The sequence below is a fragment of the Rhamphochromis sp. 'chilingali' genome, assembly GCF_963969265.1.
Source record: "Rhamphochromis sp. 'chilingali' genome assembly, chromosome: 8".
Taxonomy (NCBI): domain Eukaryota; kingdom Metazoa; phylum Chordata; class Actinopteri; order Cichliformes; family Cichlidae; genus Rhamphochromis; species Rhamphochromis sp. 'chilingali'.
The window spans coordinates 851,718-877,725 of NC_137935.1; the positions used below are offsets into that span (position 1 = coordinate 851,718).

Sequence of the window (26,008 nt, forward strand, 5' to 3'; positions counted from 1 at the left end):
AAAATGTAGTAATAAAAAGATCACCATTGTGTTTGGGCTTTTGCAGAGTTTTTATATTTATCCGTAACAGTTTATTTTTCCTTAAAACTTCCAAAAGTTTGAATCTAGTGATGTAAACCAAGCACTACAAGGGTTATTTGTGACCAGTTCAAAACTTGTTTATTTTAGGCAAAATCGTCACTTTATTGGCAACTACTCTTCCCATGAGATATATAGGTAAAAGTTTTCCTATATGTGAGATCATCCTCTAACATTTTCAGTAGGGGAATGTAATTCAAGTCTGAGAGCCTGGTGGAAAATGTATACCTAAATGTCTAATATTACCCAACTGTAGTGGATTGGTGGAGGTGTTCTGAAAATTACAATTCAGAGGCAGAATTTGTAAGAGAAGAAAAGTAATACACCATACACATATAGGCTTAAAAATGGTCAATAACTGTTATTTCAGAGGTGTGTGTTTGTTATCAGACTTTTACAGATGTTGCGGATTTTGGTCATTTTCAGGCCGTACATCACAGGATTGAAGAGCAGCTGGCATGTAAGAAAATATAATGATAAAAATATGCGCAGCATGTTTGGCACATTTTTCATATTAAATCTGCTCTGTAAAATTTCAAAGCTGGCTCCAAAGGAAAAGTTCAATATGGAAGCCAGGTGAGGCGTGCAGGTACTGATAGCCTTCTGTCTCGTCTGATCAGAACCAGAAAAACAAACCAGCAGAATCTTCATGTAGGTGTAAAGAATGAAAAGCAAAGCGCCAAAGATTGTGCTAAAAGTAGCAAGGAGGCCATACAAGTTGATCACAGTGGTGTCTGAGCATGCCAACTTCACAACAGAGTGTGTGTCACAGTATACTTTATAAATTGTGTTTCCACACAGCTGCAAACGTGAGGTCAAATATAATAAGGGAGCCATTGCAAAACAAGGATAGAACCACGTTGCAGCTATAAGTATGGCGATTTTTTTTGATGTCATATGTGTGTTGTATTGCAGAGGACAGCAGATAGCAAGGTACCTGTCGTAAGACATGATGGCTAAATTTAAATATTCTACAGCCCCATATATATGTACACAGAAAACCTGCAGGAAACAGATACTGGTAGAAACAGTGTGAACATCAGAGAGGATCTGAACCAGGAGGGACGGAAACAGCCCTGTACTACCATACAGCTCATTCACAAACAGGCTGCACAGAAACATGTACATAGGTTCATGTAAGCTTCTGTTCACACAGATAACCACAATCAGCAGGACATTGGAACCTACAATGAAAAAATATAAAGCAAGAATAACAAAGAAGCACAAGTTAGTTACATGTCCTGTGTCAAAATAGCCAGTAAGGGTGAAAAAGGAGACCTGTGTGGTGTTTATCATGATTGTTCTTTGGATTTAGAACAATTGACTGGTTCACATCAATAAATAATTTACCTTTTCTTGAAACTGGACTGCACTGACACCACATGCACCTTACACATTAAGCTCACCTGAGGATGAGTGAGTGTTATAATACTAAAGCAATTCATTGTCAGGGAAAGAACATAACAATGTCAATTAAAGGTTTAGTTTAGAAATAACTAACAAAATGTCCCGTAGCCCTGTCCCCACTGAGCTGAAACACTGCTTCAGCTTCTTATAAATCTTCCTAGAGAGAGAGAGAGAGAGAGATTAGTTCAGAAGTTTTTTTTACTCTAAATTTGGTAAATATTCAACCTCAAATTAATTGTATTTCCTCTATCCCACAGCAGCACAGTTCAGCACTGCCACGTACCTAGAGGAAGACAGAGGGGAGAGATAAATGTAGGCCTACCGGATTGTTCTTTGCTATTTATTTTACTGAGAGTATTAAATTAACCACAAACTTACAACATCAAGGAAATGTATGTAGAAGTAAAATGCTCTATTCACATCCCAACCTATTGTTTCCTTCAGATTAAAGTTATGGGAGAATACCCAGAACTTCACACAGTGGCACTGAAGGTAGTGTTGCTATTCTCATACTTTTGTGAGCCCGGATTTTCTGCTCTAACAGCTGGTGCTAGGCTGTTCTGGAGGATCTGAGGGATAATGGCCCTGTCCTGCTCATGCAGGGATGACCCACCACTGCCAGTTGCCCGTTGGCTCTGGTCCTTTGGGCCTCTTGACCTTTGGCTATGAAGGCTCCACCGTGTGCCTCCCTCTTCCTTCTTCTGGGGATGACACATAGTTATCCTCAGGGCGTGTGGCCTCTGGTGTTCAGTTCTCTTCAGGGTCAGGGGGTTGTGCATGGCCTCGTCATATTCTAACTGTGGTGTTCTTGTGTGCCCAGTTTGTTTTTCCTGGAACAGTACTCAACTCACCTGCAACTTGCTTCACTGTTCATCTGCAATCACTCATCACCTCATGGGCTTACTAACTACTAACTATCAAATAAGGGAGACTTTGGAGACACTCAATGCACACTCAGCTGTGCTGATGGTGGTCAAGGTCAAGGTCAAGTTTATTTCTATAGCACATTTCAAACAGCTGATGCTGCACAAAGTGGTTAACAATATAAAAATGGCATTAAAAAGCAAAAATGTAATACAATACTAACAGTATAAAACAATAATAGGACAATAAAAGAATTAAAACAATAACTAAAACTATTTCAAATGCTTGGGTCATAGTGTGTTAAAAGCCAGGGCATAAAAATGTGTCTTTAGTAATGATTTAAATTGCTCAAGTGTTTGTGCAGATCTAATATTTAAGGGGAGACTATTCCAAAGTCTGGGACCTGCCACAGAGAAGGATCTATCACCACGGGATTTGAGATTAGTCCATGGGATGGATAGCATTAGTTTTGAGCTGGACCTCGTGGTTTTTCCTGGAGCATAGGCAGAGAGGAGCTCAGACAGGTAAGAAGGGGCTCGGGCATTAAGTGACTTAAAAACAATAAGTAAAAGTTTAAATTGGATCCTGTAGGCGACAGGAAGCCAGTGTAAAGAAGCTAAAACTGGGGTTATAAGCTCTCTCCGTTTGGTACCAGTTAGCAGGCGAGCAGCTGCATTTTGAACCATCTGAAGACAATGGATGGTGGCCTGATCTAGACCATCAGGAAGGAGGTTCTGCAGCATCCGGTCCCGTACCAGCAGACTGAGAGACAGCTTTTTCCATCAGGCCATCAGACTGCTGAACACGTCATAGACACCTCAGCTTCACTACTGGAACTTCAACATTATGCACTCCACACTGTATATAAATGCCACTTGTTTTGCACATATTCAACTCTGTATATTTTATATATTTTATTATTATTATTATTATTATTATTTTATTTTATTTTTTTACTATTTAATTTGTAAAAATGTGTATACACACACACACACACACACACACACACACACACACACACGTAGGAAAATATTTAGTATACACATCCAGAAATGCATACACTATTATATATTGTACATATATTTATTAGTTTCAGGTTGGCCATTCTTGTATTTTGCTCGTTTGTGTTGTTGTGTTTGCACATCTCTGTTGCTTGTGGGGCTCGCACACAAGAATTTCACTCGCATGTGCTGTGCCAGTGTGCCTGCACATGTGATGTGACAATAAAAGTGATTTGATTTGATTTGATTTGATTTGATTTGTAATACAATGAATTGCAGTAGTCCAACCTGCAAGTAAGAAAAAGGTGAATAACACATTCAAAGACGTTAGCCGGGAGGGATGGCTTTACCTTGGCTAGCTGTCTTAACTGAAACAAGCAGGACTGAACTACTGCACTCACCTGCTTATTCAATTTAAAAGAACCATCAATGTAGACACCGGGGTTTTTTACATGTGATTTACAATACGAGTAAAGGGGCCCAGAGTGCTGTCGATATGATTAAAGTTGCCAAAAATGACAACCTCAGTTTTATTTTCATTTAGCTTTAAAAAATTAAATGACCACCACTGTTTGACATCGTCAGCGTAATGAGAGCTGTGGATGGTCTGACCCTGCTTTTAAAGATAGATAAATCTGCAAATCATCAGCAAAACAGTGAAATGAAATGCTGCATCGCGAGAAGATGGAGCCCAATGGAGTGCAAATAGAGTGCGAACAGGGCAGGACCCAAAATAGAGCCTTGAGGTACACCGTATTTAAGAGGGGCTATTTTGGAGTTATGGGGGCCCATATTGACATGAAAAGACCTTTCTGACAAGTAGGACCGAAACCACTGTAGGGCAGATCCTTTTAGGCCAGCATGAAATTCTAGCCGTGATAACAGGATGTCATGGTCGACCGTGTCAAAAGCTGCTGACAAGTCCAACAACAAAAGGGAAGCAGGGCTGCCAGAGTCCAGAGTTAAAAGAATATAGTATTCAATTTAATCAGTTCCTCATCTAAAACATTATTAAACAATACAGTAAATGATAACAGAAATTACACGGGCATTTCCTTTTAAAAATAAGCAAAAAAGAAAAAATATATACTGTAATAATATACTGTAAATACAGACTTCACTTACCCAGTTTATTATGCTATGCAGACCAAATGACACCTTATTTTTATTAATCACATATTACTCCTCACATCTGGTGTGCGTCTGATACAATTGCAGTCAAGATTGCTGGTCAGAAACTGACAGTGCAGGTAAACGTCAATATACGGGACATTTAAGGTAGCTGTATGTCCCGGCTAAAACAAGACAGTTGGATACCCTATCCACTCAGGCTACACGCTTCGGCCGTGTCTGCCTCACCTGCATCACCTGCCTGCCCGCCGCTTCACTCTGGATCTCTGGAAATAAAGGATGGGATTAACCATCTGTCTCATCCTGCTGCTCAACTAGACACTATTTTTGCCTGCAAAGTAAGACATTGCTCCTAACTCACTGCCTTTGATTTAGGAATTAATTACACTCTCCCTCTCTTTCAGTAATCCCCACATCAGAGACTCCTGCTACATTTTCCACATTTCCAGTTTTGCACACTGGCAGGGTCTCGCATGGCAAATTGGTCCTGGGTGAGGGACCAGACAAAGAGCGATTCATGGGGGCCAACCAGGCACAGTTCGAATAAGGGGACCTGGGCCCATCCTCTTGTAGATCCAACAGCTGCAGGAGGTGCCATAGCAGTTGGGTGCGATGTGTGTTGGGCGGTGGCCAGGAACAGAGGCCCTGGCGGATGGATCCCTGGCTACCAAGACTAGCAATTGCAAAGAAAAGCGTCTGGACTTCTTTAAGTTGCTTGAAGACGTTTCACCTCTCATGCGAGAAGCTTCTTCAGTTCTAAGGTCAAATGGTGGAGAGTCCCAGATATAAACCTAGTGGGAGTGACCCCCCACAGAGGGACAAAGGACCCCCTGATGATCCTCTAATCACCTGAGCCAAGGTGTGAAACTGGGTGTGGGTCCCAATCAGCCAGAGTTTCGGGTGAGCTCATTGTGAAACCTGGCCCCACTTTATCATGTGATTTCCTGAGGTCAGATGGTCCAGGATGTGAGTGGGCGTTAAGGCGTCTGGGAAGGATCTCAAAACTGGATTATAGATGGCAGACAGTTGGTGTCGTAAACCCCCGCCTCTGTTCAAAGATGGTCGCTCACAGTGGACATAGATGGCTTCTTTCACTCCTCTTTCAAACCATCTGTCCTCTCTGTCCAAAATGTGAACATTGGCATCCTCGAAAGAGTGTCCTTTATCCTTAAGATGCAGATGGACTGCTGAGTCTTGTCCTGTGGAGGTGGCTCTTCTATGTTGTGCCATGCGCTTGTGAAGTGGCTGTTTGGTCTCTCCGATGTAGAGGTCTGGGCATTCCTCGCTGCACTGTACAGCATACACCACATTGTTAAGTTTGTGTTTTGGAGTTTTGTCTTTCGGGTGAACCAGTTTCTGTCTGAGCGTGTTGCTGGGTCTGAAATGCACCGGGATGTCGTGCTTGGAGAAAACCCTCCTGAGTTTCTCTGATACACCGGCTACATAGGGGATGACAATGTTGTTGCGTCTGTCCTTCTTATCCTCCCTCGCTGGTGTCTGGTCTTCTTTTCTGTGCCTCTTTGCTGACTTTATAAATGGCCATTTAGGATAGCCGCACGTTTTGAGTGCTTCCTTTACATGTGTGTGTTCCTTCTTTTTTTCCTTCAGGCTTAGAGGGAACATGTTCTGCCCGGTGTTGTAGGGTCCTAATTACTCCAAGTTTGTGTTCCAGAGGGTGATGGGAGTCAAAGAGGAGGTACTGGTCCGTGTGTGTGGGCTTCCGGTAAACTTTGATGTTGAGGTTGCCGTTCTCTTCAATGTGCACGGCGCAGTCCAGGAAAGGCAGACAGTTGTCCTTTGTGTCTTCCCTGGTGAACTTGATGTTTTTATCCACAGCGTTAATGTGCGCAGTGAAGGATTCCACTTCTTGTGTCTTGATTTTGACCCAGGTGTCGTCCACATATCTGTACCAGTGGCTGGGTACTCTTCCTTTCCACTTCCTCCATGTAAAGGTTGGCTACAATAGGTGACACGGGGGAGCCCATGGCACAGCCATGTTTTTGTCTGTAAAAGCCTTCGTTGTACTTGAAATATGTTGTGGTGAGGCAGAGGTCTAACAGTGTGCAGATCTGATCGGGTGTGAAGTTGGTCCTGTCCTCCAAGGAGCTGTCTTCTTGTAGTCGTTTTCTGACCGTCTCCACGGCCTCCGTGGTGGGTATGCAAGTGAAGAGAGAGACTAGAGAAAAGGACACCATGGTTTCATCTGGATCCAGGGGAAGTTTCTGGACCTTGTCGGTGAAGTCAGTGGAGTTCTTGATGTGGTGTGGGGTGTTCCCCACGAGAGGAGCAAGGATGGTAGCAAGGTGTTTTGAAATGTTATAACATTGCAAAACACCTTGCTACCATAGATTTAAATCTGGGACTCCCCACCATTTGACCTTAGAACTGAAGAAGCTTCTCGGATGAGAGGTGAAACGTTTTCAAGCAACTTAAAGAAGACGCTTTTCTTTGCAAGCTCCTTTGACTACGATGACCTGGATGACTGAGAACCTTTACAGACAAGACTAGCAATTGGTACATTGAATGCCAACCCTCTGGTGGGGATGGAGTCTGAGTTAGTGCATGAGGTTTACAGGTCGGGGTCCCGTCAACACATCGCTTGGTGTCAGGAACCAATCTCCTGGAGAGGGGCTGGAAGTCATGATCCTGTGTCTTCTGACTCAACGTTTTGAGTTTATGTTTATGTTTAAGTCCTTTAGGTTTTCTAAGTTCATTTCTGTTTTGCCTAGGTTGCCTTGTTGTAGTTTAATCTTTCAGATCACCTTGGGTCTTCAACCCCAGTGTTTAAGTTTCCTTTGCCTTCATGTGCGTCGTGTTAGTGCATCTTATGTTGTCAAGCTCTTGTTGTCATGTCTGCGTCTCATTAAGTTTCCTGTTTTATTTTGAAGAGGTATTGTGCTTCTGCGATCCATGTGTTTAGTTTTACTCTCCTCCTGTGATGTTATGTTCATTCATATCAGCTGTTTCCCCATGTGTTTCCACTTCCCCATATCACCTCATGTGTGCATTTAGTCTGTTTCCAGTCATTCATCATCAGATCGTCTGCTAAGTTCACGTCATGTTTCCAGGTCTTTCTATGTATCCATGCCAGGTCTCCATGTTTAAGGTTTTTCATGTTTTAATTTTAGTCCACCAAGTTTAGGTTATTGTTCAGTTTCACCAATGCCCTTTGTTTGCATTTATTTTGTCAGGCTTAATGAACAGCTTGTTTTCTGTTAAGATTACGTTTTGTTCTTGCGTGTCTGCACTTGGGTCCTCTTCCTCACTCAACAGTCTGCTTTGTAGCCAGACTGTGACACTGGACTCTGTCTCAGTCTGGAATTGCCCTTGGTGAGAGGGGGCGAGCTGTGGTGGGTATCCTAGTGTCCCTTCGGCTTGCAGGGTTTCTCCCTGTGGATGAGAAGGTTTGTTCTCTGTGGGTTGGGGAATGGGTCCTGACTGTTGTCCTCGCATATGCACCAAACAACAGTTCAGAGTACCCAGCCTTCTTGGGGTCCCTGGGGTGCTTGAGGGCACTCCACCTGGGGACTGTTCTCCTACTGGGAGATTTTCAGGGAGAGTGAGACCTGGAGGGGCTCGATTGGGAGGAACAGCATCCTGGATCTGAACCCAAGGGGTTTTTTGTTACTGGACTGTACAAACCACAGTTTGTCCATAACGAACACCATGTTCGAACATACGGGTGTCCATAAGTGCACAGGGCACTGGGACAGTGATGGGTCTGTCTAGCACAGACCCACCGCTGGAACAAGACAATTCTACTACAACAGCAAAAAGCATGGCACACCAAGCAGAGCTCTTTGATTTCATGCACGAGGGAGAGAACTGTGACAAGCGTGTTCCTGTCGCTCACCCCAGTCGCTCTCGTCTGCTCCCTCGTAACACTGCTCTTTATTGTGGTTACATGAATATGCATAAGTTCATTAACATATGATGTCTTACATAGGAATACATGTAAACAAAGAGTACCTTGTCTGTGTGTACGTATAGGCATGCGTGCGTGTGTGTGTGTGTGTGTGTGTGTGTGTGTGTGTGTGTGTGTGTGTGTGTGTGTGTGTGTGTGTGTGTGTGTGTGAGAGAGAGAGAGAGAGAGAGAGGGGGGTCAAAATGTGACCCTGTGAAGACTCCCAAAGCTGGTGCCAGGAGTCCAGCGGTCCACCTAAACAACAGGCACTTGAACTTAAGCAGATACAGAGTAGGTGTCCTCCCATACCATAAATCAGTAAGAGAAGGCACGACCTCTCTCATGACCTTAAGATGTGTGTGCATGCCAGAGTGCTCTGGGAGACACACAGAGTCTTTGCAGACTGCTAAGGATCAGACATCCTATCATTATGCAATCGATTATAAAACTCTAAGCATATATGAGTAAATATTTCTAAGCATAAATGACAATCCACAATGTAAACCTGACACACATCCGCATGTCAATGATTGATTTTGTAATCGTATTACCATAAATTCTGGACACTTGGTTGAAGAGAGGGGCTGAGCTGTCAACTGATCACCACCTGGTGGTGAGTTGAATCAGATGCCGGGGGAGGATGCTGGAGAGACCTGGTGTACTTAAATGTATAGTGAGGGTGCACTGGGAACACCTAGCACAGACCCTGGTTCGTGAGCTCTTTAACACACACCTTCAGCAGAGCTTTACGAGCATTCCCAATGAGACAGGGGACACTGAGTCGGAATGGACCATGTTGAGCATCTCCATTGCTGAAGCTGCTACACTGAGCTCTACACCACAAGGCGGTTGGTCTCTGTCATGGTGGTAACGAATGGTGGACACCAGAGATGAAGGGAGCCACCAGGCTGAAGAAGAAATCCAGCCGGGCTTAGCCTGTGGGACTTTAGATGCAGCTGCAGCATGACAGGCCAAGCTGAACATGGCTTGGGCAGTGGCTGAAGCAAAAACTTGGGTGTAGGAGAAGGTCGGAGAGGCCATGGAAAAAGACTTTTGGACTGCCTTGAAGTGATTCTGGCAAAACATCAGGCGACTCAGGACGGGAAAGCTGTGGTCTACCTGTACTGTGTATAGCGCAGGTGGTGAGCTGCAGACTTGAATGGCCGACTGTGGTGGTGGATGTGTTCCAACTATAGGGGTGCTCACACTCCTCACCTCTCTGGGAAAGTCTATGCCAGGGTGCTGGAAAGGAGAGTTTGTTCGGTAGTCAGACCTCGGATACAGGACGAACAATGGCGAGCGGTGGGCGACCAGGACAGAGAGACTGAGTCCAAAACAAAAAATCCACAAGAAACGCAGGAGCTCAGCAACAGTTCACAGATAGTTCAGGGGGTCGACCCAGAGGCCGACAGCACAGGAGCCAAGGGGAAAAGGGGGGCCGGCCGCACGGATGGCAGCGACGACAGAGTTCAGGCCCAAAACAACAATGATGTCCAGCCAACTGCTTGGAAAGTGGCCGGCAGGGTTGACGTGGCGAACATGGATGAGACGGCTATGCAATACGTGCCGTCCGAACAGGACATGTACCTGATGGTGGCGTGGCAGTCGCAGGACCGGGTGAGGCAGGACCAGATGAGGCAGGGCCAGGTGACGGTGTGGAAACCATAGATGGAGGATGTGGTGGCACTGAAGCAGTTCCTCTGACCCTCCAGCAGAAACTGATGACGGCTGAACGGGCCCCTCGGACCCTCCACCGGGAACAGCAGATGGCTGAATGGGCCCCTCAGACCCTCCAGTGGAGGCAGAAGACCGCTGGCTGGGCTCTCCAGAACCCTTGGCGGACACCAGGACACAGGCTGCACTAATGGTTGAGCTGCACACTGAGCAAGTAACTGAAATGCAGACAATGGAGTATGTACCTGAGCTCCAGGTTGGGCAGCTGACTGGGCTAACAGTAGTAGTGGTGGTGGTAGTGAAAGAGGGGTTGGAGCACTGATAGGCAGAGGAGCAGGCTAAAAAATAAAAAAAACAGTCCTTGTGAGTTTAGCTCTCTGTTTAGAGTGAGCAGATGCAGATGAACAGCAGTCTTTAACAATCTTAGAGCCAGAGTGAACAGTCTCAACATCCAAAAAAGTCTCTCTTTTACTCACCACAGCCATCTTTTCTGAAATCCTGGGGTCCGGCTATGGAGAGGGCGTCAGCAGTGTGAGCGCCACTTCCGATAAAAAGGCTGAACTGACAGGCCGGGCAAAACATCCTCCGTCGTACCGGGCAACGAATCCTCCACCGGGCTGGGAAGGCAAGCGGCTGTGTCTGGGTGGAGATGGAACTCGTTGAGGAGGAAATCCTGTACGAGGGGATGAAGTGAGCTCATGGAAGACCAGAAATAAGTCGCTGTAGCCAGGCCTCCACAGTGCGGTGAAGCTCCTTCCCGGACTGGTTCAGCCACAGGTTTACCAACTTCTCAACGAAGTAAATAATGTCCTCACAAAGCTCCTCCAACGGGACGAATTGCAGTGGGTCTGTACCAGAACACTGGGCTGGTCCATATTGTCACGGCTGCAGCGGCACATGTGTGGGGTTGTGATAGAGCACCCAAAATGCAGGCACATCTTGTGATGTAAGTGCTTTATTTAAGGTGAGCAGGATACAGCAGGAGCAGAGAATGGCATACACAGAAACTAAAGGGGAGCTAAATTGAGAAAACGAACAAAACCGACCTGGAATCTGTAAACATACTGCAGAAACACCAGGAGATTCGGGGAGACAACGCAGATGGACCAGCAACAAGCAGAGGAAAACACAGGGCTTATCAGAATCAGAATACTTTATTAATCCCAAAGGAAATTAGGGAGGTATATACATACAGGAGCAATCAGAGAATGGGAGACAGGAGGGAAACACAGCTGGGAGAAATCAGAGCTGACGAGACAAGGGGAAGCAAAGCCAGACACACTACACACGGGACAGGGACTATCAAAGTAAGACAGGAAATACAACAGGTATGCACAGACACGAGCTGACACACAGACATACACAAAACAGACGAAACACGGAACCAAACCGAATTAAAACGTCTAAACCCAAATACATAGACAGAATACAGTAGAACAGCGGTCTCCAACCTTTTTTGTGCCACGGACTGGTTTATGCCCGACAATATTTTCACGGACCGGCCTTTAAGGTGTCGCGGATAAATACAACAAAATAAAACTAGTACCGGAACCGAAAAAAATAAGTTTTTTTCATAACACACATGAAAAGACCCAGGAAAACCGTGTTAACGATAAAAACAATAACAAAATGACGCTGAAAACCGATAAAAACCTTGAAAACCAGACATTTCACACCTGAGCCTCAACTCTCGCGGCCCGGTACCAAACGACTCACGGACCGGTACCGGCCCGGGGGTTGGGGACTGCTGTAGTAGAACACAATATCATAATAATAAACACAAAACACCAGGCCAAATGGCCCAGGACCGTGACAGTTACACATTGTGTTTGTAATTTTTATGGACAGACTTTCTAGGCATAGCCAAGTGGTGAAGGACCTCTACTTGGGTCATCTCAGATAATCCCACATCTCTGCTTTTTCCAGCTTCATCAGGTGATGGCCTCAAGCTGGCACTGGAACTGTTCACAGCGCAGTGTGAAGTGGTGGGAATGAGAATCAGCATTGCAATTCTGAGGCCATGGTCCTCAGCCAGAAACTGGTGGAGTGCCCACTGAGGGTCAGGGACAAGTTCTTGCCCCAAGCGGAAGGGTTTAAGTATCTCTGGGTCTTGTTTACGAGTAACAGGAGAAGGGAGCGGGAGATCGACAGATGGATTGGTGCTGCGGCTGCAGTGATGCGGATATGCTGGGTCTCTGCTAGAGTAGTGCAGGAGTCGGACATGGCAGAAACACTTACCCCAGAAGCCACCCAGGAGGCATCCTTATCAGATGTCCGAACCAGTTTAACCAGATCCTTTCAATGTAGAGAAGTAGGGGTTCTACTCTGAGCCCAGCTCAAATGACTGAACTCCTCATCATTTCGCCAATGGAGAGGCCAGCTGCCCTTCAGAGAAAATTCGTTTTCACTTTTTTTGTATCCATGAGCTCAGTCTTTAGGTAATTACCTGTTCTTCCTGTTCTATGATGCACTCTAATTCTCTCTTTAAATTAACCATTCCTTTTAAAATGATCAGTTAACTATTTGACGAATATTATTTCAAGATTATTTTAATTAAAACAAGTTTAGAAATTTGTCTATAATAAGCTAAAGCAGCTAGATCAAGAAAGGGATTCCTAAGTACCCTGGGTTCTGGAAATGTCATGGTTGTGGGTCATTTTGACCCAGCGTTTTGTGTTTCCTTTTGGTTTCACCTTCTGTTTTGTGTTTATTCTGATTTTGGTATTAGTTCTTAGGATTTGGTTCTTGTGTTTAGTGTTTGAGTGTTGTATCAGCCCTACCTGTGTGTGTCCTCTGTGCTCTGTTCGGGTCCCCGAGTTTTGTGTTGTAAAACAGTCTGTGTGTTTCCTGATTTACTTTGTAGGTTTGTGTTTTGTTATGCCCATTAGTTCCAGCTGTGTCCCCTCCTGTGTGCCATTTCCTGATTGCCTGGTGTGTGTATTTATAGTGTGTGTCTGCCTGTGCTCCTGGTCGCGTCATCTGTGTTTCTCTGCGTTAGTTGGTATCTCTCCGTGTCTCTCTCTGTTCCATCTCATGTTCCAGGTTTATTAGTTTTTCCCAGTTTAGGTTTGTGTCTTCGTGCAGACCTCGCCACCCTCATTTCTGTGTATGTTTCACCCCTTGTAAATAAAACGCTCACCTGCATATAGCCGTTTCTTGCATCTTGGGTCCTCATTTAACTCCACCACACGACTGCTGCCCCAGCTGTGACAGGAAAGGAGAATAGCATAGAATAGGATCAACATTATTGTCATTGCACATGTCACAAATACAAGGCAATGAAATGCAGTTTGCATCCATCCAGAAGTGCTTTAGCCATTATTCTGCCCTCGCACTTAACTAGGCAGACAGACAACCATCATCCCATGTAGAAAAAACCACACCGTTGTTCCTTTCTGGTGGATTTATTTGATTGGATGCATAGCATGGCTTTGTTGAAATACATGAATGGATGAATGGTAAAACTGTAAACAAACACAAAATATCCCGTGTGAGCTGATTTAAGTAAACATTCTTACAATTAGAAGATGCTATGACCTGTTACTATGCAAAGCAAAGCAGAACGAAACAAGCTAACAAGCTAACGTTAGCGGTTAGCTAGCACTAATTAGCGTCTAGGCTAATGACTAATAAAGCACATCATTGAGTGAATTTATTTTCTCAAAATATCACAAACAACACACGGCAGTTAGTGCTAAACATTCACTGGTAAAACACAACATTACTGCCAACTTACAGACTGTGCTGGCTTAAGAGGCAGCATAGGCAGGCACAGGAGTAGCAAACTGTCCTTCTCCCATTAGACAGGAAGTAATGAGAAGTAGCACTTCACTTTTACATTCCGGTAGAATGTCAAAATAAAATGAACAGTGTGCCAGAAACGAATAAAGATTGCATGAACTTATATAACACTACATAACGTGAGTGGTGACTCTTCAGAATCAGAATCAGAATCAGAATACTTTATTGATCCCTGGGGGAAATTATTTAGGAGCCAGAACACTCCCCACCTGACATCAGTAAGATGTCACACTTGGACCCAAACTAAACTTGTTGCACAGCAGCTGATACAAGAAGAACAACGTCTGTGACTGGCCTAAAGTAAACTTTGGCTTTACCATCTTTCACCACCTTGACTTCTACCTTCCTGACAAGTCCGTCACTACTAGGATGAACCTTTGCGATCACCCCCATGGGCCACTGATTTCTCTTCACAAGACGATCTTTCAGGAGGATCACATCCCCCTGCTGCAGGTTTGGTCTGGTGGAATGCCACTTGCGGTGGCATTGCAGTGTTGATAAGTACTCCTTACGCCAGCGATGCCGGAAAGAGTTGGCCAGACTCTGAACTCTTTTCCACTGTTGCCTGTAAAGGTCCTTCTCCCCGAAGTCACCTGAGGGTGTTGGAGGTGCACCAACTTTTTGCGTGAGGAGTGTGGCAGGAGTAAGGATGCACGGAACATCGGGATCACTTGACACTGGAACCAGCGGCCGTGCGTTGATGATGGCGGCCACCTCTGCCATGAAGGTGGTCAGGACGTCGTGCGTGAGGGGCCTGGAACCAAGTTGAGCGAGCTGGGAGTCTAATATCTTAAGTGCCACTCCTATCATCCGCTCCCAACTGCCCCCCATGTGAGAAGACTAGGGAGGGTTGAAGACCCAACTACATCCATGATCATTTAGGAAGGATTTACCACGTGGGTCAGAAGGAATCCTTTTGTCAAACCCTAGCTCACTGGAGGCTCCTGTGAAGTTAGTTCCACAATCCGATCTCAATTGCTTTGCAGGTCCTCTGACTGAAAAGAACCTGCGGAGAGCGTTAATGAAGCTAGATGTGTCCATCCCCTCTATGATCTCAAGGTGAACTGCCCTTGTGCTCATGCAGGTGAACATCACTGCCCATCGTTTGCTGCTGGCAAGTCCGCCCCGAGTACGACGAGAGGCAACCGACCATGGCCCAAACACATCTATGCCTACGTAAGAGAATGGAGGCTCAGCACTAAGACGTTCTGCAGGAAGATCTGACATTTTTTGGAACTGTGTTACTCCCCTTAGCTTGCGACAAACTACGCATGAGTAAATGAGGCTGCTGATCTGGCGTTTACCTCCTAAGACCCAGTAACCTGCGGATCTTAAAGCACCCTCTGTAAGATGACGCCCCTGGTGCCTGACACTTTCATGGTAATAGTGGACTAACAGGTTAGTTACATGGTGTTTGTGCGGCATAATCAAGGGGTGTTTTTCTGTGGACTCAAGGTCAGAATGAAGAAGGCGTCCGCCAAGCCTCAGGAGGCCTGATTTGTCAAGGTAGGGAGAAAGCTTTAAGAGAGGGCTTTTCTTTGGGATGTCCTTCCCTGACTCTATTTGTTTGAGCTCCTCTGGGAAGCTTTCTTGTTGGACTGCTTTTATAACCGATGCATCACAGAAGACACAGATTTCTCTGTGCTTCGCACCAAGTAAGGCTTGGTGTAAGGCTTTTCGGTTTGAGAGACTCTGAATGTGAAGATGTCGCCTTCAATGTCCCAACAGACTCCTAAGCTTCTCTGCATTGGAGGAAACTCTGTGTTGAAATCTATGTCCTTGAGCCCCCTTGCCAAGTCTACAGTAGAGAATGCTTTCATGACATTTGGGCTGTTTGAAGCTATTTTGTGGAGCCTCAGGTTGGACGCAGCGAGCAGCTCCTGTGCATCTTTGAGGAGCTTAATTGACTCAGTAGGGAGGGATTTGAGTCCATCATCGACATAGAAATGTCTTTGAACAAACTGTTTGGCCTCAGAATAGTGCTGTGTGTCGAACAGGTGTGCCGCCTTTCTCAGACCGAAAATTGCCACCGCTGGGGAAGGGCTTGTTAAGGTTCACATAATTGAGGAAGGAGAGTACAAACAACCAGTTCCAGAAGATCTTGGTCAAACAATTGATTTTAATGAATACACGCGTGGGAAGACCATTCTGTATGTAGACAGGAATTAATCTTCGACTTAATCAAAGCATACACAGATTTTTATAGCATCAGGGTTTGAATTAACGACGCCCCTTCATACGTCACAGACAGAATATATACATACGTCAAATCAAAACCACAATGACTTTTAACACAGTTTAAAAGAATGTTGTCTTCTATCTTCATGGCCGGTACTTCCTGTCACTGCTGGATGCTCTCTTGTCATCTTGACACCTCAGCAGCAGTTCTGTGACAAACTGCTCTTTTTGCAACCCCAAGCAAAACATGATTAAACTTCCACCTATAAATGATTCTCTCTAACTGAGTGTGTGTGTGTGTGTGTGTGTGTGTGTGTGTGTGTGTGTGTGTGTGTGTGTGTGTGTGTGTGTGTGTGTGTGTGTGTCGTCCTCAAATGCTGTCTCATCTCACCCGTTGCACTTCTGACCTTTTACCAGACCAGAGGCTCATCCTTATGTGTAATAACCTAACTGAAACTACATGTACTATGTTGAATAAATGTTTTAATCAAGAACCTCTACTAAGGGCTTAGTAAAAGAATATAAAAGTATAACAGACAATTTGAATAACCTAGTAATTCAAATAGCCTCGTCTAACCTGCTCAGAATAACTTAGACTCTGCTTTCACTTCTGCTTTCCCTTCTGCAAACTCTCTGCAACTTCCTGTCAGCCTGCAACTTATTCTTTCTAAAACACAGAACACATGCACTTTCATTCTGTACTCGAAAACTGGCTCTCTTGGGTCATTGTTGCGGTACCAAAGGAACCGGAGGAAGTTCCTGTGGTCTTCTCGCACCTGAAAGCAGTGGAACATTTGTTGTATGTCCGCTGTGACAGCCACCGTTTCTTCTCTGAAACAGATGAGCACCCCAATCAGACTGTTATTCATATTTGGACCTTTGAGCAGCACATCATTTAAGGACACTCCCTGAAACTTAGCACTCGAGTCAAATACCACCTTGATGTTCCTGGGCTTCTGCGGGTGATAAACGCCAAAGAAGGGCAGATACCAGCATTCTTCTCCTTCTTCGAGAGCTGGTGCTGGTTCGGTGTGATCCCTGTCAAACAACCCCTGCATAAAATCCATAAAATGTCTCTCCATCTCAGGGCGTTTATTTAATGTGCGGCGCAACGACTCTAAGCGGCTGAGTGCTTGATTTCTGTTGTTTGGGAGGGGGGCTCTCAGTGTACAGAAAGGAAGTGGAGCTGTCCAGCTATTTGCATCGTCTTGGTAAAAGTCTCTTTCCATAATTTCCAGAAAGGCTTGGTCCTCAAGGGAAGGGGCTAGCTCTTCGTCCTTTTCACTTTGCTGGAATATGTGTTTCCCTATTTGACATGAATTGTGAGTGTCCCAGGATTTGTTGTGTGACTGCTCTTTGACATGAAAGCTGTTTTGACAGGGTGTTAGGAGACTTGGACGCCCGTTCTCTAGAACACTCGTTCTGTATGTGCCTATGATGGCTGGCTTATGGGCTCCTCCTAGGCATACATCACCTACAATAACCCACCCAAGTGCAAGTCTCTGGGCAAATGGAGCATTGACTGGTCCATTCACTCGTTCATACACTTTGTGCACTTGTATTATGTCTCGGCCTAACAGCAACATAATCTCGGCCTCAGGGTCTAGGGGCTGCATATGATCTGCTAGGTGTTTGAGGTGTGGATGGGCTAGAGCAATCTCTTGCGTTGGGATTTCATTCTTGTTGTCTGGGAGTGAGTCACACTCGAGCAAAGAAGGCAGAGGAGAGTTGAACTGGCCATCAACGGATTGTATAAAGAGGTTCTCAGCTAAGCGGCCATTTGTGGTGGAAACCCCTGTACATGTCTCAAGTGTGTATGGCGCTAGGTTGCTCATTGGGATGCCAAAGGTGTCGAAAAGATTTGACTTCGCTAATGACCTATTGCTCTGGTCATCTATGATAGCGTAAACCTTGACCTTTTTGTCTGAATGCCCCTTTGGATAAATGTAGGCTTGACATATTTTGGAGCAGGAATGCCCCCCACCTAAGTCCCCACAAACTTGAGTGCATGCTGAGCTAGTCTTCAAGTCTAGGCTACTCTCTCCGCCATGCTCCTGCCTGTCCTGGTATGGGGCAATGTTTTGAGCTTTTGTGTTTTGTGTCCATGGAGCTGGACCTGCATGCAGCGCTGCAACGTAATAAATGGTAAATGGCCTGCATTTGTATAGCGCTTTACTCAGTCCCTAAGGACCCCAAAGTGCTTTACACTACATTCAGTCATTCACCCATTCACACACACATTCACACACTGGCAATGGCAAGCTACGTTGTAGCCACAGCTGCCCTGGGGCGCATTAACAGAGGCAACGTGTTTGTTGCAGTTGCACTCTAAGCAAGTAATCTCTTCCTTACAGTCTTTAGCTTGGTGAGCTGAGGAATCGCAGCACCTAAAACAGATGTTGTGTTCTCTGAGGTATGCCTTACGCTCATCTAGTGTCTTTTCTCTGAAACCTCTACACTTCTTTAACGGGTGTGGTTTATTGTGGATGGGACACAGTTTGTTTGTGAACTCACTCATGCTGCCTAAGCTTGGTTTGTGAGTTTTGTTTACCTCTGTTTTGTGGACGGCAACAGGCGGTCTTGACTTGATAAATCTTGTATAGTGGTTGTCGTGAGTTGTGGGATAGGATGTGGGACTTGATACCATAGACCTAAAACTGGGGTCATTTCTCATTTTCGCTTCATCTTGTATGAAGCGACAGAAGAATGAGAATGGAGGGAAATATACATCATGTCTCTGCTTGTATTTAGTCCCCACTGACATCCACCTGTCTTGAAGATTTGTTGGCAACTTATCAAATATCGGGGCAATGCCCCTTGATGTGTCCAAATACACTAACCCAGGTAAAGAGCCGTCTGATTTGGCTGCATCAATGTGGGGGCGATCGTGGCTCAAGAGTTGGGAGTTTGCCTTGTAATCGGAAGGTTGCCGGTTCGAGCCCCGGCTTGGACAGTCTCGGTCGTTGTGTCCTTGGGCAAGACACTTCACCCGTTGCCTACTGGTGGTGGTCAGAGGGCCCGGTGGCGCCAGTGTCCGGCAGCCTCGCCTCTGTCAGTGCACCCCAGGGTGGCTGTGGCTACAATGTAGCTTGTCATCACCAGTGTGTAAATGGGTGTGTGACTGGATATGTAAAGCGCTTTGGGGTCCTTAGGGACTAGTAAAGCGCTATATAAATACAGGCCATTTACCATTTACCAATTTCAGAAAGCAGGTCGCCAAGTTCTCTGGGATTCTGGGGGTCTTTGTTTGACACTCTAGGAAAGCGTTCAAGTCTGTCAAGGAGCGACTTCTCAATAGCCTCTGGGGTACCATAACATTCTTGTAGCCGTGTCCAAACTCGACGTAGGCCCTCTGCTGGATTGTTGAGATGGACAGAGCGTATACGTTTGGCATGCTTAGACGACTCTTCTCCAAGCCACCGGGTGAGCAAATCTAACTGTTCGCTAGGCTTTAAGGTTAACCCTTCAATAGCGTTACAGAAAGAAGCTCTCCATGCCCAGTAGTCCTCTGCTCTGTCTGTAAACTTTGTCAGGCCATCTGCCACCAATTCTCTTTTTGCCAGAAACTTAGCGAGATTAGCAAAGTCACTGTTCCCGTTGTTGAATTGCGTTGGCTGGAAAGGTGGAGTGTAAGGGGAAAAGCTCATAGGTTGAGGTGTGGTACTTACATACCTTTGGCCACATTTTTCTTGGGTATCAGCAGCTGGTGTCAGATGGCTGCCAATCTCATATTTGATGTCCTGTTGATTTACCTGTGGGACATATTGAGGTGAAGTGGCTGGATCGGGGATTGGACTGATGTCACACTGTTTTATCGGTGTAAAGTGTTAAGTGTCACGGCTGGCGGGGTGAGCCATGTGGTGTTGGAGGAAAAGGAGGACCCAAAATGCAGGCCGCCGACTGATGGTTCAAGGTTCAAGGTTCTTTATTTGTCACATGCATAGTTATACAAGTATAACACACAGTGAAATGTAGCCTGACACGCTCCTCGACATGTGCAAAAATTGGGGGGGGGGGGGGGTAGAGGAAGAACATTATATATATATATATATAGTATATACATTGGGTGAATGTGCAGTAGTAGCAGCAAGCAGGTGAATTCTGTACATTAATATGAATAGACATCTGACTATTTTACAGGATAGACAATATAAACATATTTAAAATTAAAGGAATTTGAAATGTACATTGTGCCTTGGTTTAGTGTCTGGAAGAGAGTCCTGTCTCAGTCAATTATAGATGATGTGAGAGGGCGGGTGTGTGTGTTTAGGGCACGGATGGCTTGGGGATAGAAGCTCCTCTTGAGTCTCTCTGTCCTTGCCCAGAAGATGCGGAACCTTCTACCAGATTGCAGAAGTTGGAACAGTTTGTTGCCAGGATGGGACGGGTCCTTCAGTATCTGCTCTAGTCCGGCATCTCCTGGTGTAGGTGTCCTGAAGCGGGGGGAGAGCAATCCTGCAGCAGCGTTCTGCTGTACGGATCACTCTCTGGAGAGCTTTTTGGTCCTTCACACAGCTGTTCCCAAACCACGATGTCATGCTCTGTGTGAGGATGCTCTCCACAGCGCCTGTATAGAAAATCCTGAAGATCTCTGGAGAGACCCTGAACTTCCTCAGTTGTCGTAGGTGGTACAGGCGCTGCCTAGCCTTTTTGGTCTGGACCTGAATGTGGGCAGCCCATGTCAGGTCTGAGGAGATGTGGACACCGAGATACTTGAAGGACTGCACCCTCTCCACTGGAGCTCCATTGATGATAATGGGCTTGTAGTCTCTGTGCTGACTGCTTCTGAAGTCCACCACCAGCTCCTTGGTCTTGCCGACGTTGAGCTGGAGGTGGTTGTCCTGGCACCACGATGCCAGATTCTTCACTTCATCCATGTAGGCCGCCTCATCGTTGTTGGAGATGGCACCCAGCACCACTGTGATGATATGAGTGAGGGTTTATTTACAGGTGACAGTGGCAGAAACAGACAACGAAGCATGAGAAAACAACTGAAGAAACCTAAACTGGGAGAACTAAATGACAAACCTGAGAGCATACAAAAGGTGTGTGGGGCAGAGAGACGCAGAGACAGGAACGAAACACCATAGAACGCAGACGAGCCGACAACGAACACAGACCGACACCCACTAAATATACACACACAAGGTAATCGGGTAATCACACACAGGAGGGAAGAACAGCTGAACCCAATACACATGATGAGCGGAGGAGACAAGCTGAACACAATGACAGACAGACAGAGACCTTCAGAACAAAACAGGAAATCTAGAACCCGAACCGGACACAAGAGGGGAGGACACAGAATAACTAGAACAGAGGAAAATAATCACAAAACACAAAACGCTGGGTCAACGACCCAAGACCATGACAGTACCCCCCCCTCCAAGGGCTGGCTCCAGACAGCCCAAAACAAAAACAGACGACCAACCCAGGGCGGGCGGCGGGGGGTCCAGGACGGAGGGACCAAAACCAAACAAAAAACAAGCTCCAGTGATCCAAAACAATTGTCCAAAACACAACACACACTGGAGTCCCTGAACAGGGTCCCAAAACATAGTTCAGGAGGCCGGCCCGGAGGCTGACAACTCAGGAGCCTAGAACAGTTCATCTATGGGGGCCGACCATGTGGAAGGCAGTGGCGGCGACGGGGAAACAGTTCAGGCGGCTGACCGTGCAGACGGCAACGGCGGCGACGGGGAAACAGTTCAGGCGGCTGACCGTGCGGACGGCAACGGCGGCGATGGAGAAACAGTTCAGACAGCCGACCGTGCGGACGGCAACGGTGGTGATGGGGAAACAGTTCAGGCGGCCGACCGTGCGGATGGCAACGGCGGCGGTGACACAAGTCCGGAGACCGGCCGCGCGGAAGGTAGCGGCGCAATTCGGGAGGTCGTCCATAGTGGCGATGATGCCCAACAAGCGGCCTGGCAGATGACCGCCGATGTCGAGGCGGCATTTTGGGACCCAAAGGCTGCGTGGCCCCCGCAGCACCAGGCAAGGCAGAGGCTGAAGCGGAGGCTGGACCAGACGTGGCTAAAGCTGGACCAGGCGAAGGTGAAGCTGACTCGGAGGCTGGACCAGGCGAGGATGAAGCCGGAGCTGGACCCGGCGAGTATGAAGCCGGAGCTGGACCCGGCGATGATGAAGCCGGAGCTGGACCCGGCGACGGCGTGGGTGAAGCTGGACCAGGCGACGGCGTGGGTGAAGCTGGACCAGGCGACGGCGAAGCTGAGGCTGAGGCTGCAGCTGGCGAGGATGAAGAGGCTGCAGCTGGCGGCTGGACGGGCTCCTCAGGCCCTCCAGCTGACGAGGCAGGAAGCTGGCTAGGTTCTCCTGAACCTCCAGCTGACGAGTCTTGGGGCTGGACGGGCTCGTCGGGCCCTCCAGCTGACGAGGCAGGTTGCTGGATGGGCTCGTCGGGCCCTCCAGCTGACGAGGCAGGAGGCCGGAGCGGTCCCTCGAACCCTCCAGCGGAGACAGTCACTGAACCAGTGGGCACAGGGGCCCCAGGAACACACAGGACAGAACCAGCAGGTGCGGGGACCTCTGGCAGGCACAGGACAGAACCAGCAGGTGCGGGGACCTCTGGCAGGCGCAGGACAGAACCAGCAGGAACACGGGCCTCTGGCAGGAACAGATCGGAACCAGCAGGCACAAGGGCCTCTGGCAGGGACAGATCGGAACCAGCAGGCACGGTGGCCTCTGGCAAACACAAAGCAGACTGCAGCTGCACCGAGCATTGACTCAGCTCAGGCAGCGACAGCCGGGTGCAGTCCTCAGCTCGCTTCTTAACCTCCAGGGGTCCAGAGTCTGCTGAGGGCTAAAACCCAGCCTCTGGGGAGGCCCTGGAGTGCATCTCAGTCTCAGAACTGGCCAGCTCTTGAGGAATTTTTACAGGATTGTTATTAGGTTTGTCTCTCTGCTTAGAATAAGAAGTTGTTGAACCGTCCTTTATGGATTGAACTGTCATGGCTTGCTGTACCGGAGGAGTTGGTGAAGATGATGGCTGAATAGGTGGCTGAGCTGATAATAAGGCTGATGAGTCTTCTACCAACTGAGCTATTGACTGGGCTATGGATTGTAACATGGTTTGTAGTAAGTCTGGCTGTGGTAATGACTGAGCTATGGGTCGTGAGGCTGAATGTGGTGGAGGTGGCGACAGGGCTACCGACCGGGCGGCTAACTGAGCTTGAGGCCGGGCGGCTAACTGGGCTTCAGGCCGGGCGGCTAACTGGGCTTCAGGCCGGGCGGCTACGGTCTCAGGAAACACATTCTTGTAAATGACAGTTGCAGGCGAGCCAGGGAAAACACCATTATCCTCACTTGCTGCACAGAAAACGGCCCCAGAATAAACAGTCCTTAAATTGGAAAGCTCGTGATTATTGTATCTGTTACTCACCACAGCCGGCAACTCAGACGTCTCGGGGTCCAGCTGTGGCGATGGGCGTCGGCGGCGTGATCACCGTTTCCCTTTTAATGACAGCTCAGATCGGCCGGGCAATTCCACATCCGGCGGGCCGTGCAAAACCTTCACCGCCGGGTTGGGTTGGGAAGCGGTAGCGGCTGGAGGGTGGAGGTGAAGTTCGTTAAGAATGAAGTCTTGTGCGAGTGGGTGAAGAGAGTCCAGTAGCCAGGGGTGAGCAGAGATTAACTGCTGTAGCCTGGCTTCTACAGCGCGGTGTAATTCCTCTCCCTCACGTTCGAGCCACAGATTGACCAATCGTGAGACAGAGTCGATTAATTCCTCCCGAAACACCTGGGAGGGTGCGGATGCTGCTGGGTCCATGTTTAGTCGGCTCATACTGTCACGGCTGGCGGGGTGAGCCGTGTGGCGTTGGAGGAAAAGGAGGACCCAAAATGCAGGCAGCCGACTGATGATATGAGTGAGGGTTTATTTACAGGTGACAGTGGCAGAAACAGACAACGAAGCATGAGAAAACAACTGAAGAAACCTAAACTGGGAGAACTAAATGACAAACCTGAGAGCATACAAAAGGGGTGCGGGGCAGAGAGACGCAGAGAGAGGAACGAAACACCATAGAACGCAGACGAGCCGACAATGAACACAGACCGACACCCACTAAATATACACACACAAGGTAATCGGGTAATCACACACAGGAGGGAAGAACAGCTGAACCCAATACACATGATGAGCGGAGGAGACAAGCTGAACACAATGACCGACAGACAAAGACCTTCAGAATAAAACAGGAAATCTAAAACCCGAACTGGACACAAGAGGGGAGGACACAGAATAACTAGAACAGAGGAAAATAATCACAAAACACAAAACGCTGGGTCAACGACCCAGGACCATGACATTTAGGGTCCGGCAAGTCTTCTCTGCAATGTTCTGGTGAAGAATATCCAAGATAACTGTGTAGTCTGTATGACTGGGTTGAAGCTGGAAGCTGGAGTAGAGCGTGAGAGTTCAGCGCTGGTTGTGAGTTCTCTTGACCCTGTCGTAATTCCCCATATTGTTTTTCTGACACACGAGATGACCACATTTCCCTGCTTACCTTTTCTGCTATTGCTGCTTCAAATACATTGGCTTCAGCGAGCGCAGCTTCTGCTTCCTTTTCTTCTTTTAGTGCTTCTAATGAAGCACTTAACTCTGCTTGCTTCATTTTCACCTCAATCTCCCGTCATGTAAACTCTGCTCTGGCACGTGCTGCTTCGGCCTTTGCCCGTGCTTCGACTGCTGCTTTGGCGAGTGAACTGCGGGATCTGGATGTTGATCCAGAGCAGGTGGACCTCCAGCTGCTCCTCCTCTGCTGACAGCATAGTCGCGTCTGGGTCAGATGTCTGGGAGACTGCCTCCTGAAGTAGCTGTTTCGCCACTCTTTTTAATATTCTGCCCTCGCACTTAACTAGGCAGACAAACAACCACCATCCCATGTAGAAAAAACCACACCGTTGTTCCTTTCTGGTGGATTTATTTGATTGGATGCATAACATGGCTTTGTTGAAATACATGAATGGATGAATGGTAAAACTGTAAACAAACACAAAATATCCCGTGTGAGCTGATATAAGCAAACATTCTTACAATTAGAAGATGCTATGACCTGTTACTATGCAAAGCAAAGCAGAACGAAACAAGCTAACGTTAGCGGTTAGCTAGCGCTAATTAGCGTCTAGGCTAATGACTAATAAAGCACATCATTGAGTGAATTTATTTTCTCAAAATATCACAAACAACACACGGCAGTTAGTGCTGAACATTCACTGGTAAAACACAACATTACTGCCAACTGCCAACTACTGTTAGCATGTGTTAACATGGGTCAGATGACAGGAGGCAGAGTTCAGGAGTCTGACAGCTGTGGGGAAGAAGCTGTTCCAGTACCTGGTGGTCTTAGTCCGGAGGCTCCTGTAGCGCCTCCCAGAGGGCAGGGGGTGAAGAGTCCATGTGATGGGTGACTGGGGTCTTTGATGATTTTCCCAGCCCTTTTCAGACACCGCTTGCTGTAGATGTCATTTGTGGCAGGAAGTGGTGCTCCGGCGATGCGCTGGGCAGTTTTCACGACCCTCTGCAACGCCTTCCGGTCCGAGGCAGAGCAGTTCCTGTACCAGACTGTTATACAGTTGGTTAGGATGCTCTCGATGGTGCAGCGATAGAAGTTCACCAGGATGTCTGAGGACAGGTGGTTCTTCCTCAGAGTCCTCAAGAAGAAGAGGCGCTGGTGAGCCTTCTTGACCAGCTTGGAGCAGTTGGTCGTCCAGATGAGATCCTCGGAGATGTGGATTCCCAGGAACTTGAAGCTGCTCACACGCTCCACAGCCGTCCCCTTAATGTGGATGGGTGGATGTGGGTCAGCATTCCTCCTGTAGTCCACGATGAGCTCCTTGGTCTTCTCGGTGTTAAGCAGCAGGTTGTTTCTGTCGCACCACTCAGCCAGACGATCCACCTTCTCCCTGTAGGTGGCCTCATCGTTGTCACTGATGAGGCCAATCACCGTGG

General features: G+C 47.2%; 1 protein-coding gene across 1 annotated transcript; it reads right to left on the reverse strand.

Annotated features, from left to right (window-relative positions):
* Positions 1 to 444: 444 nt before the first annotated feature.
* LOC308401018 (olfactory receptor 4B13-like) lies at positions 445 to 1,374 on the reverse strand (the record flags this gene model as incomplete). The annotated part of the gene is made up of 1 exon (XM_080889084.1): positions 445 to 1,374. One exon carries the CDS (start codon positions 1,372 to 1,374, stop codon positions 445 to 447), a length of 930 nt encoding a protein of 309 aa, XP_080745210.1.
* Between the last annotated feature and the right edge of the window lie 24,634 nt (positions 1,375 to 26,008).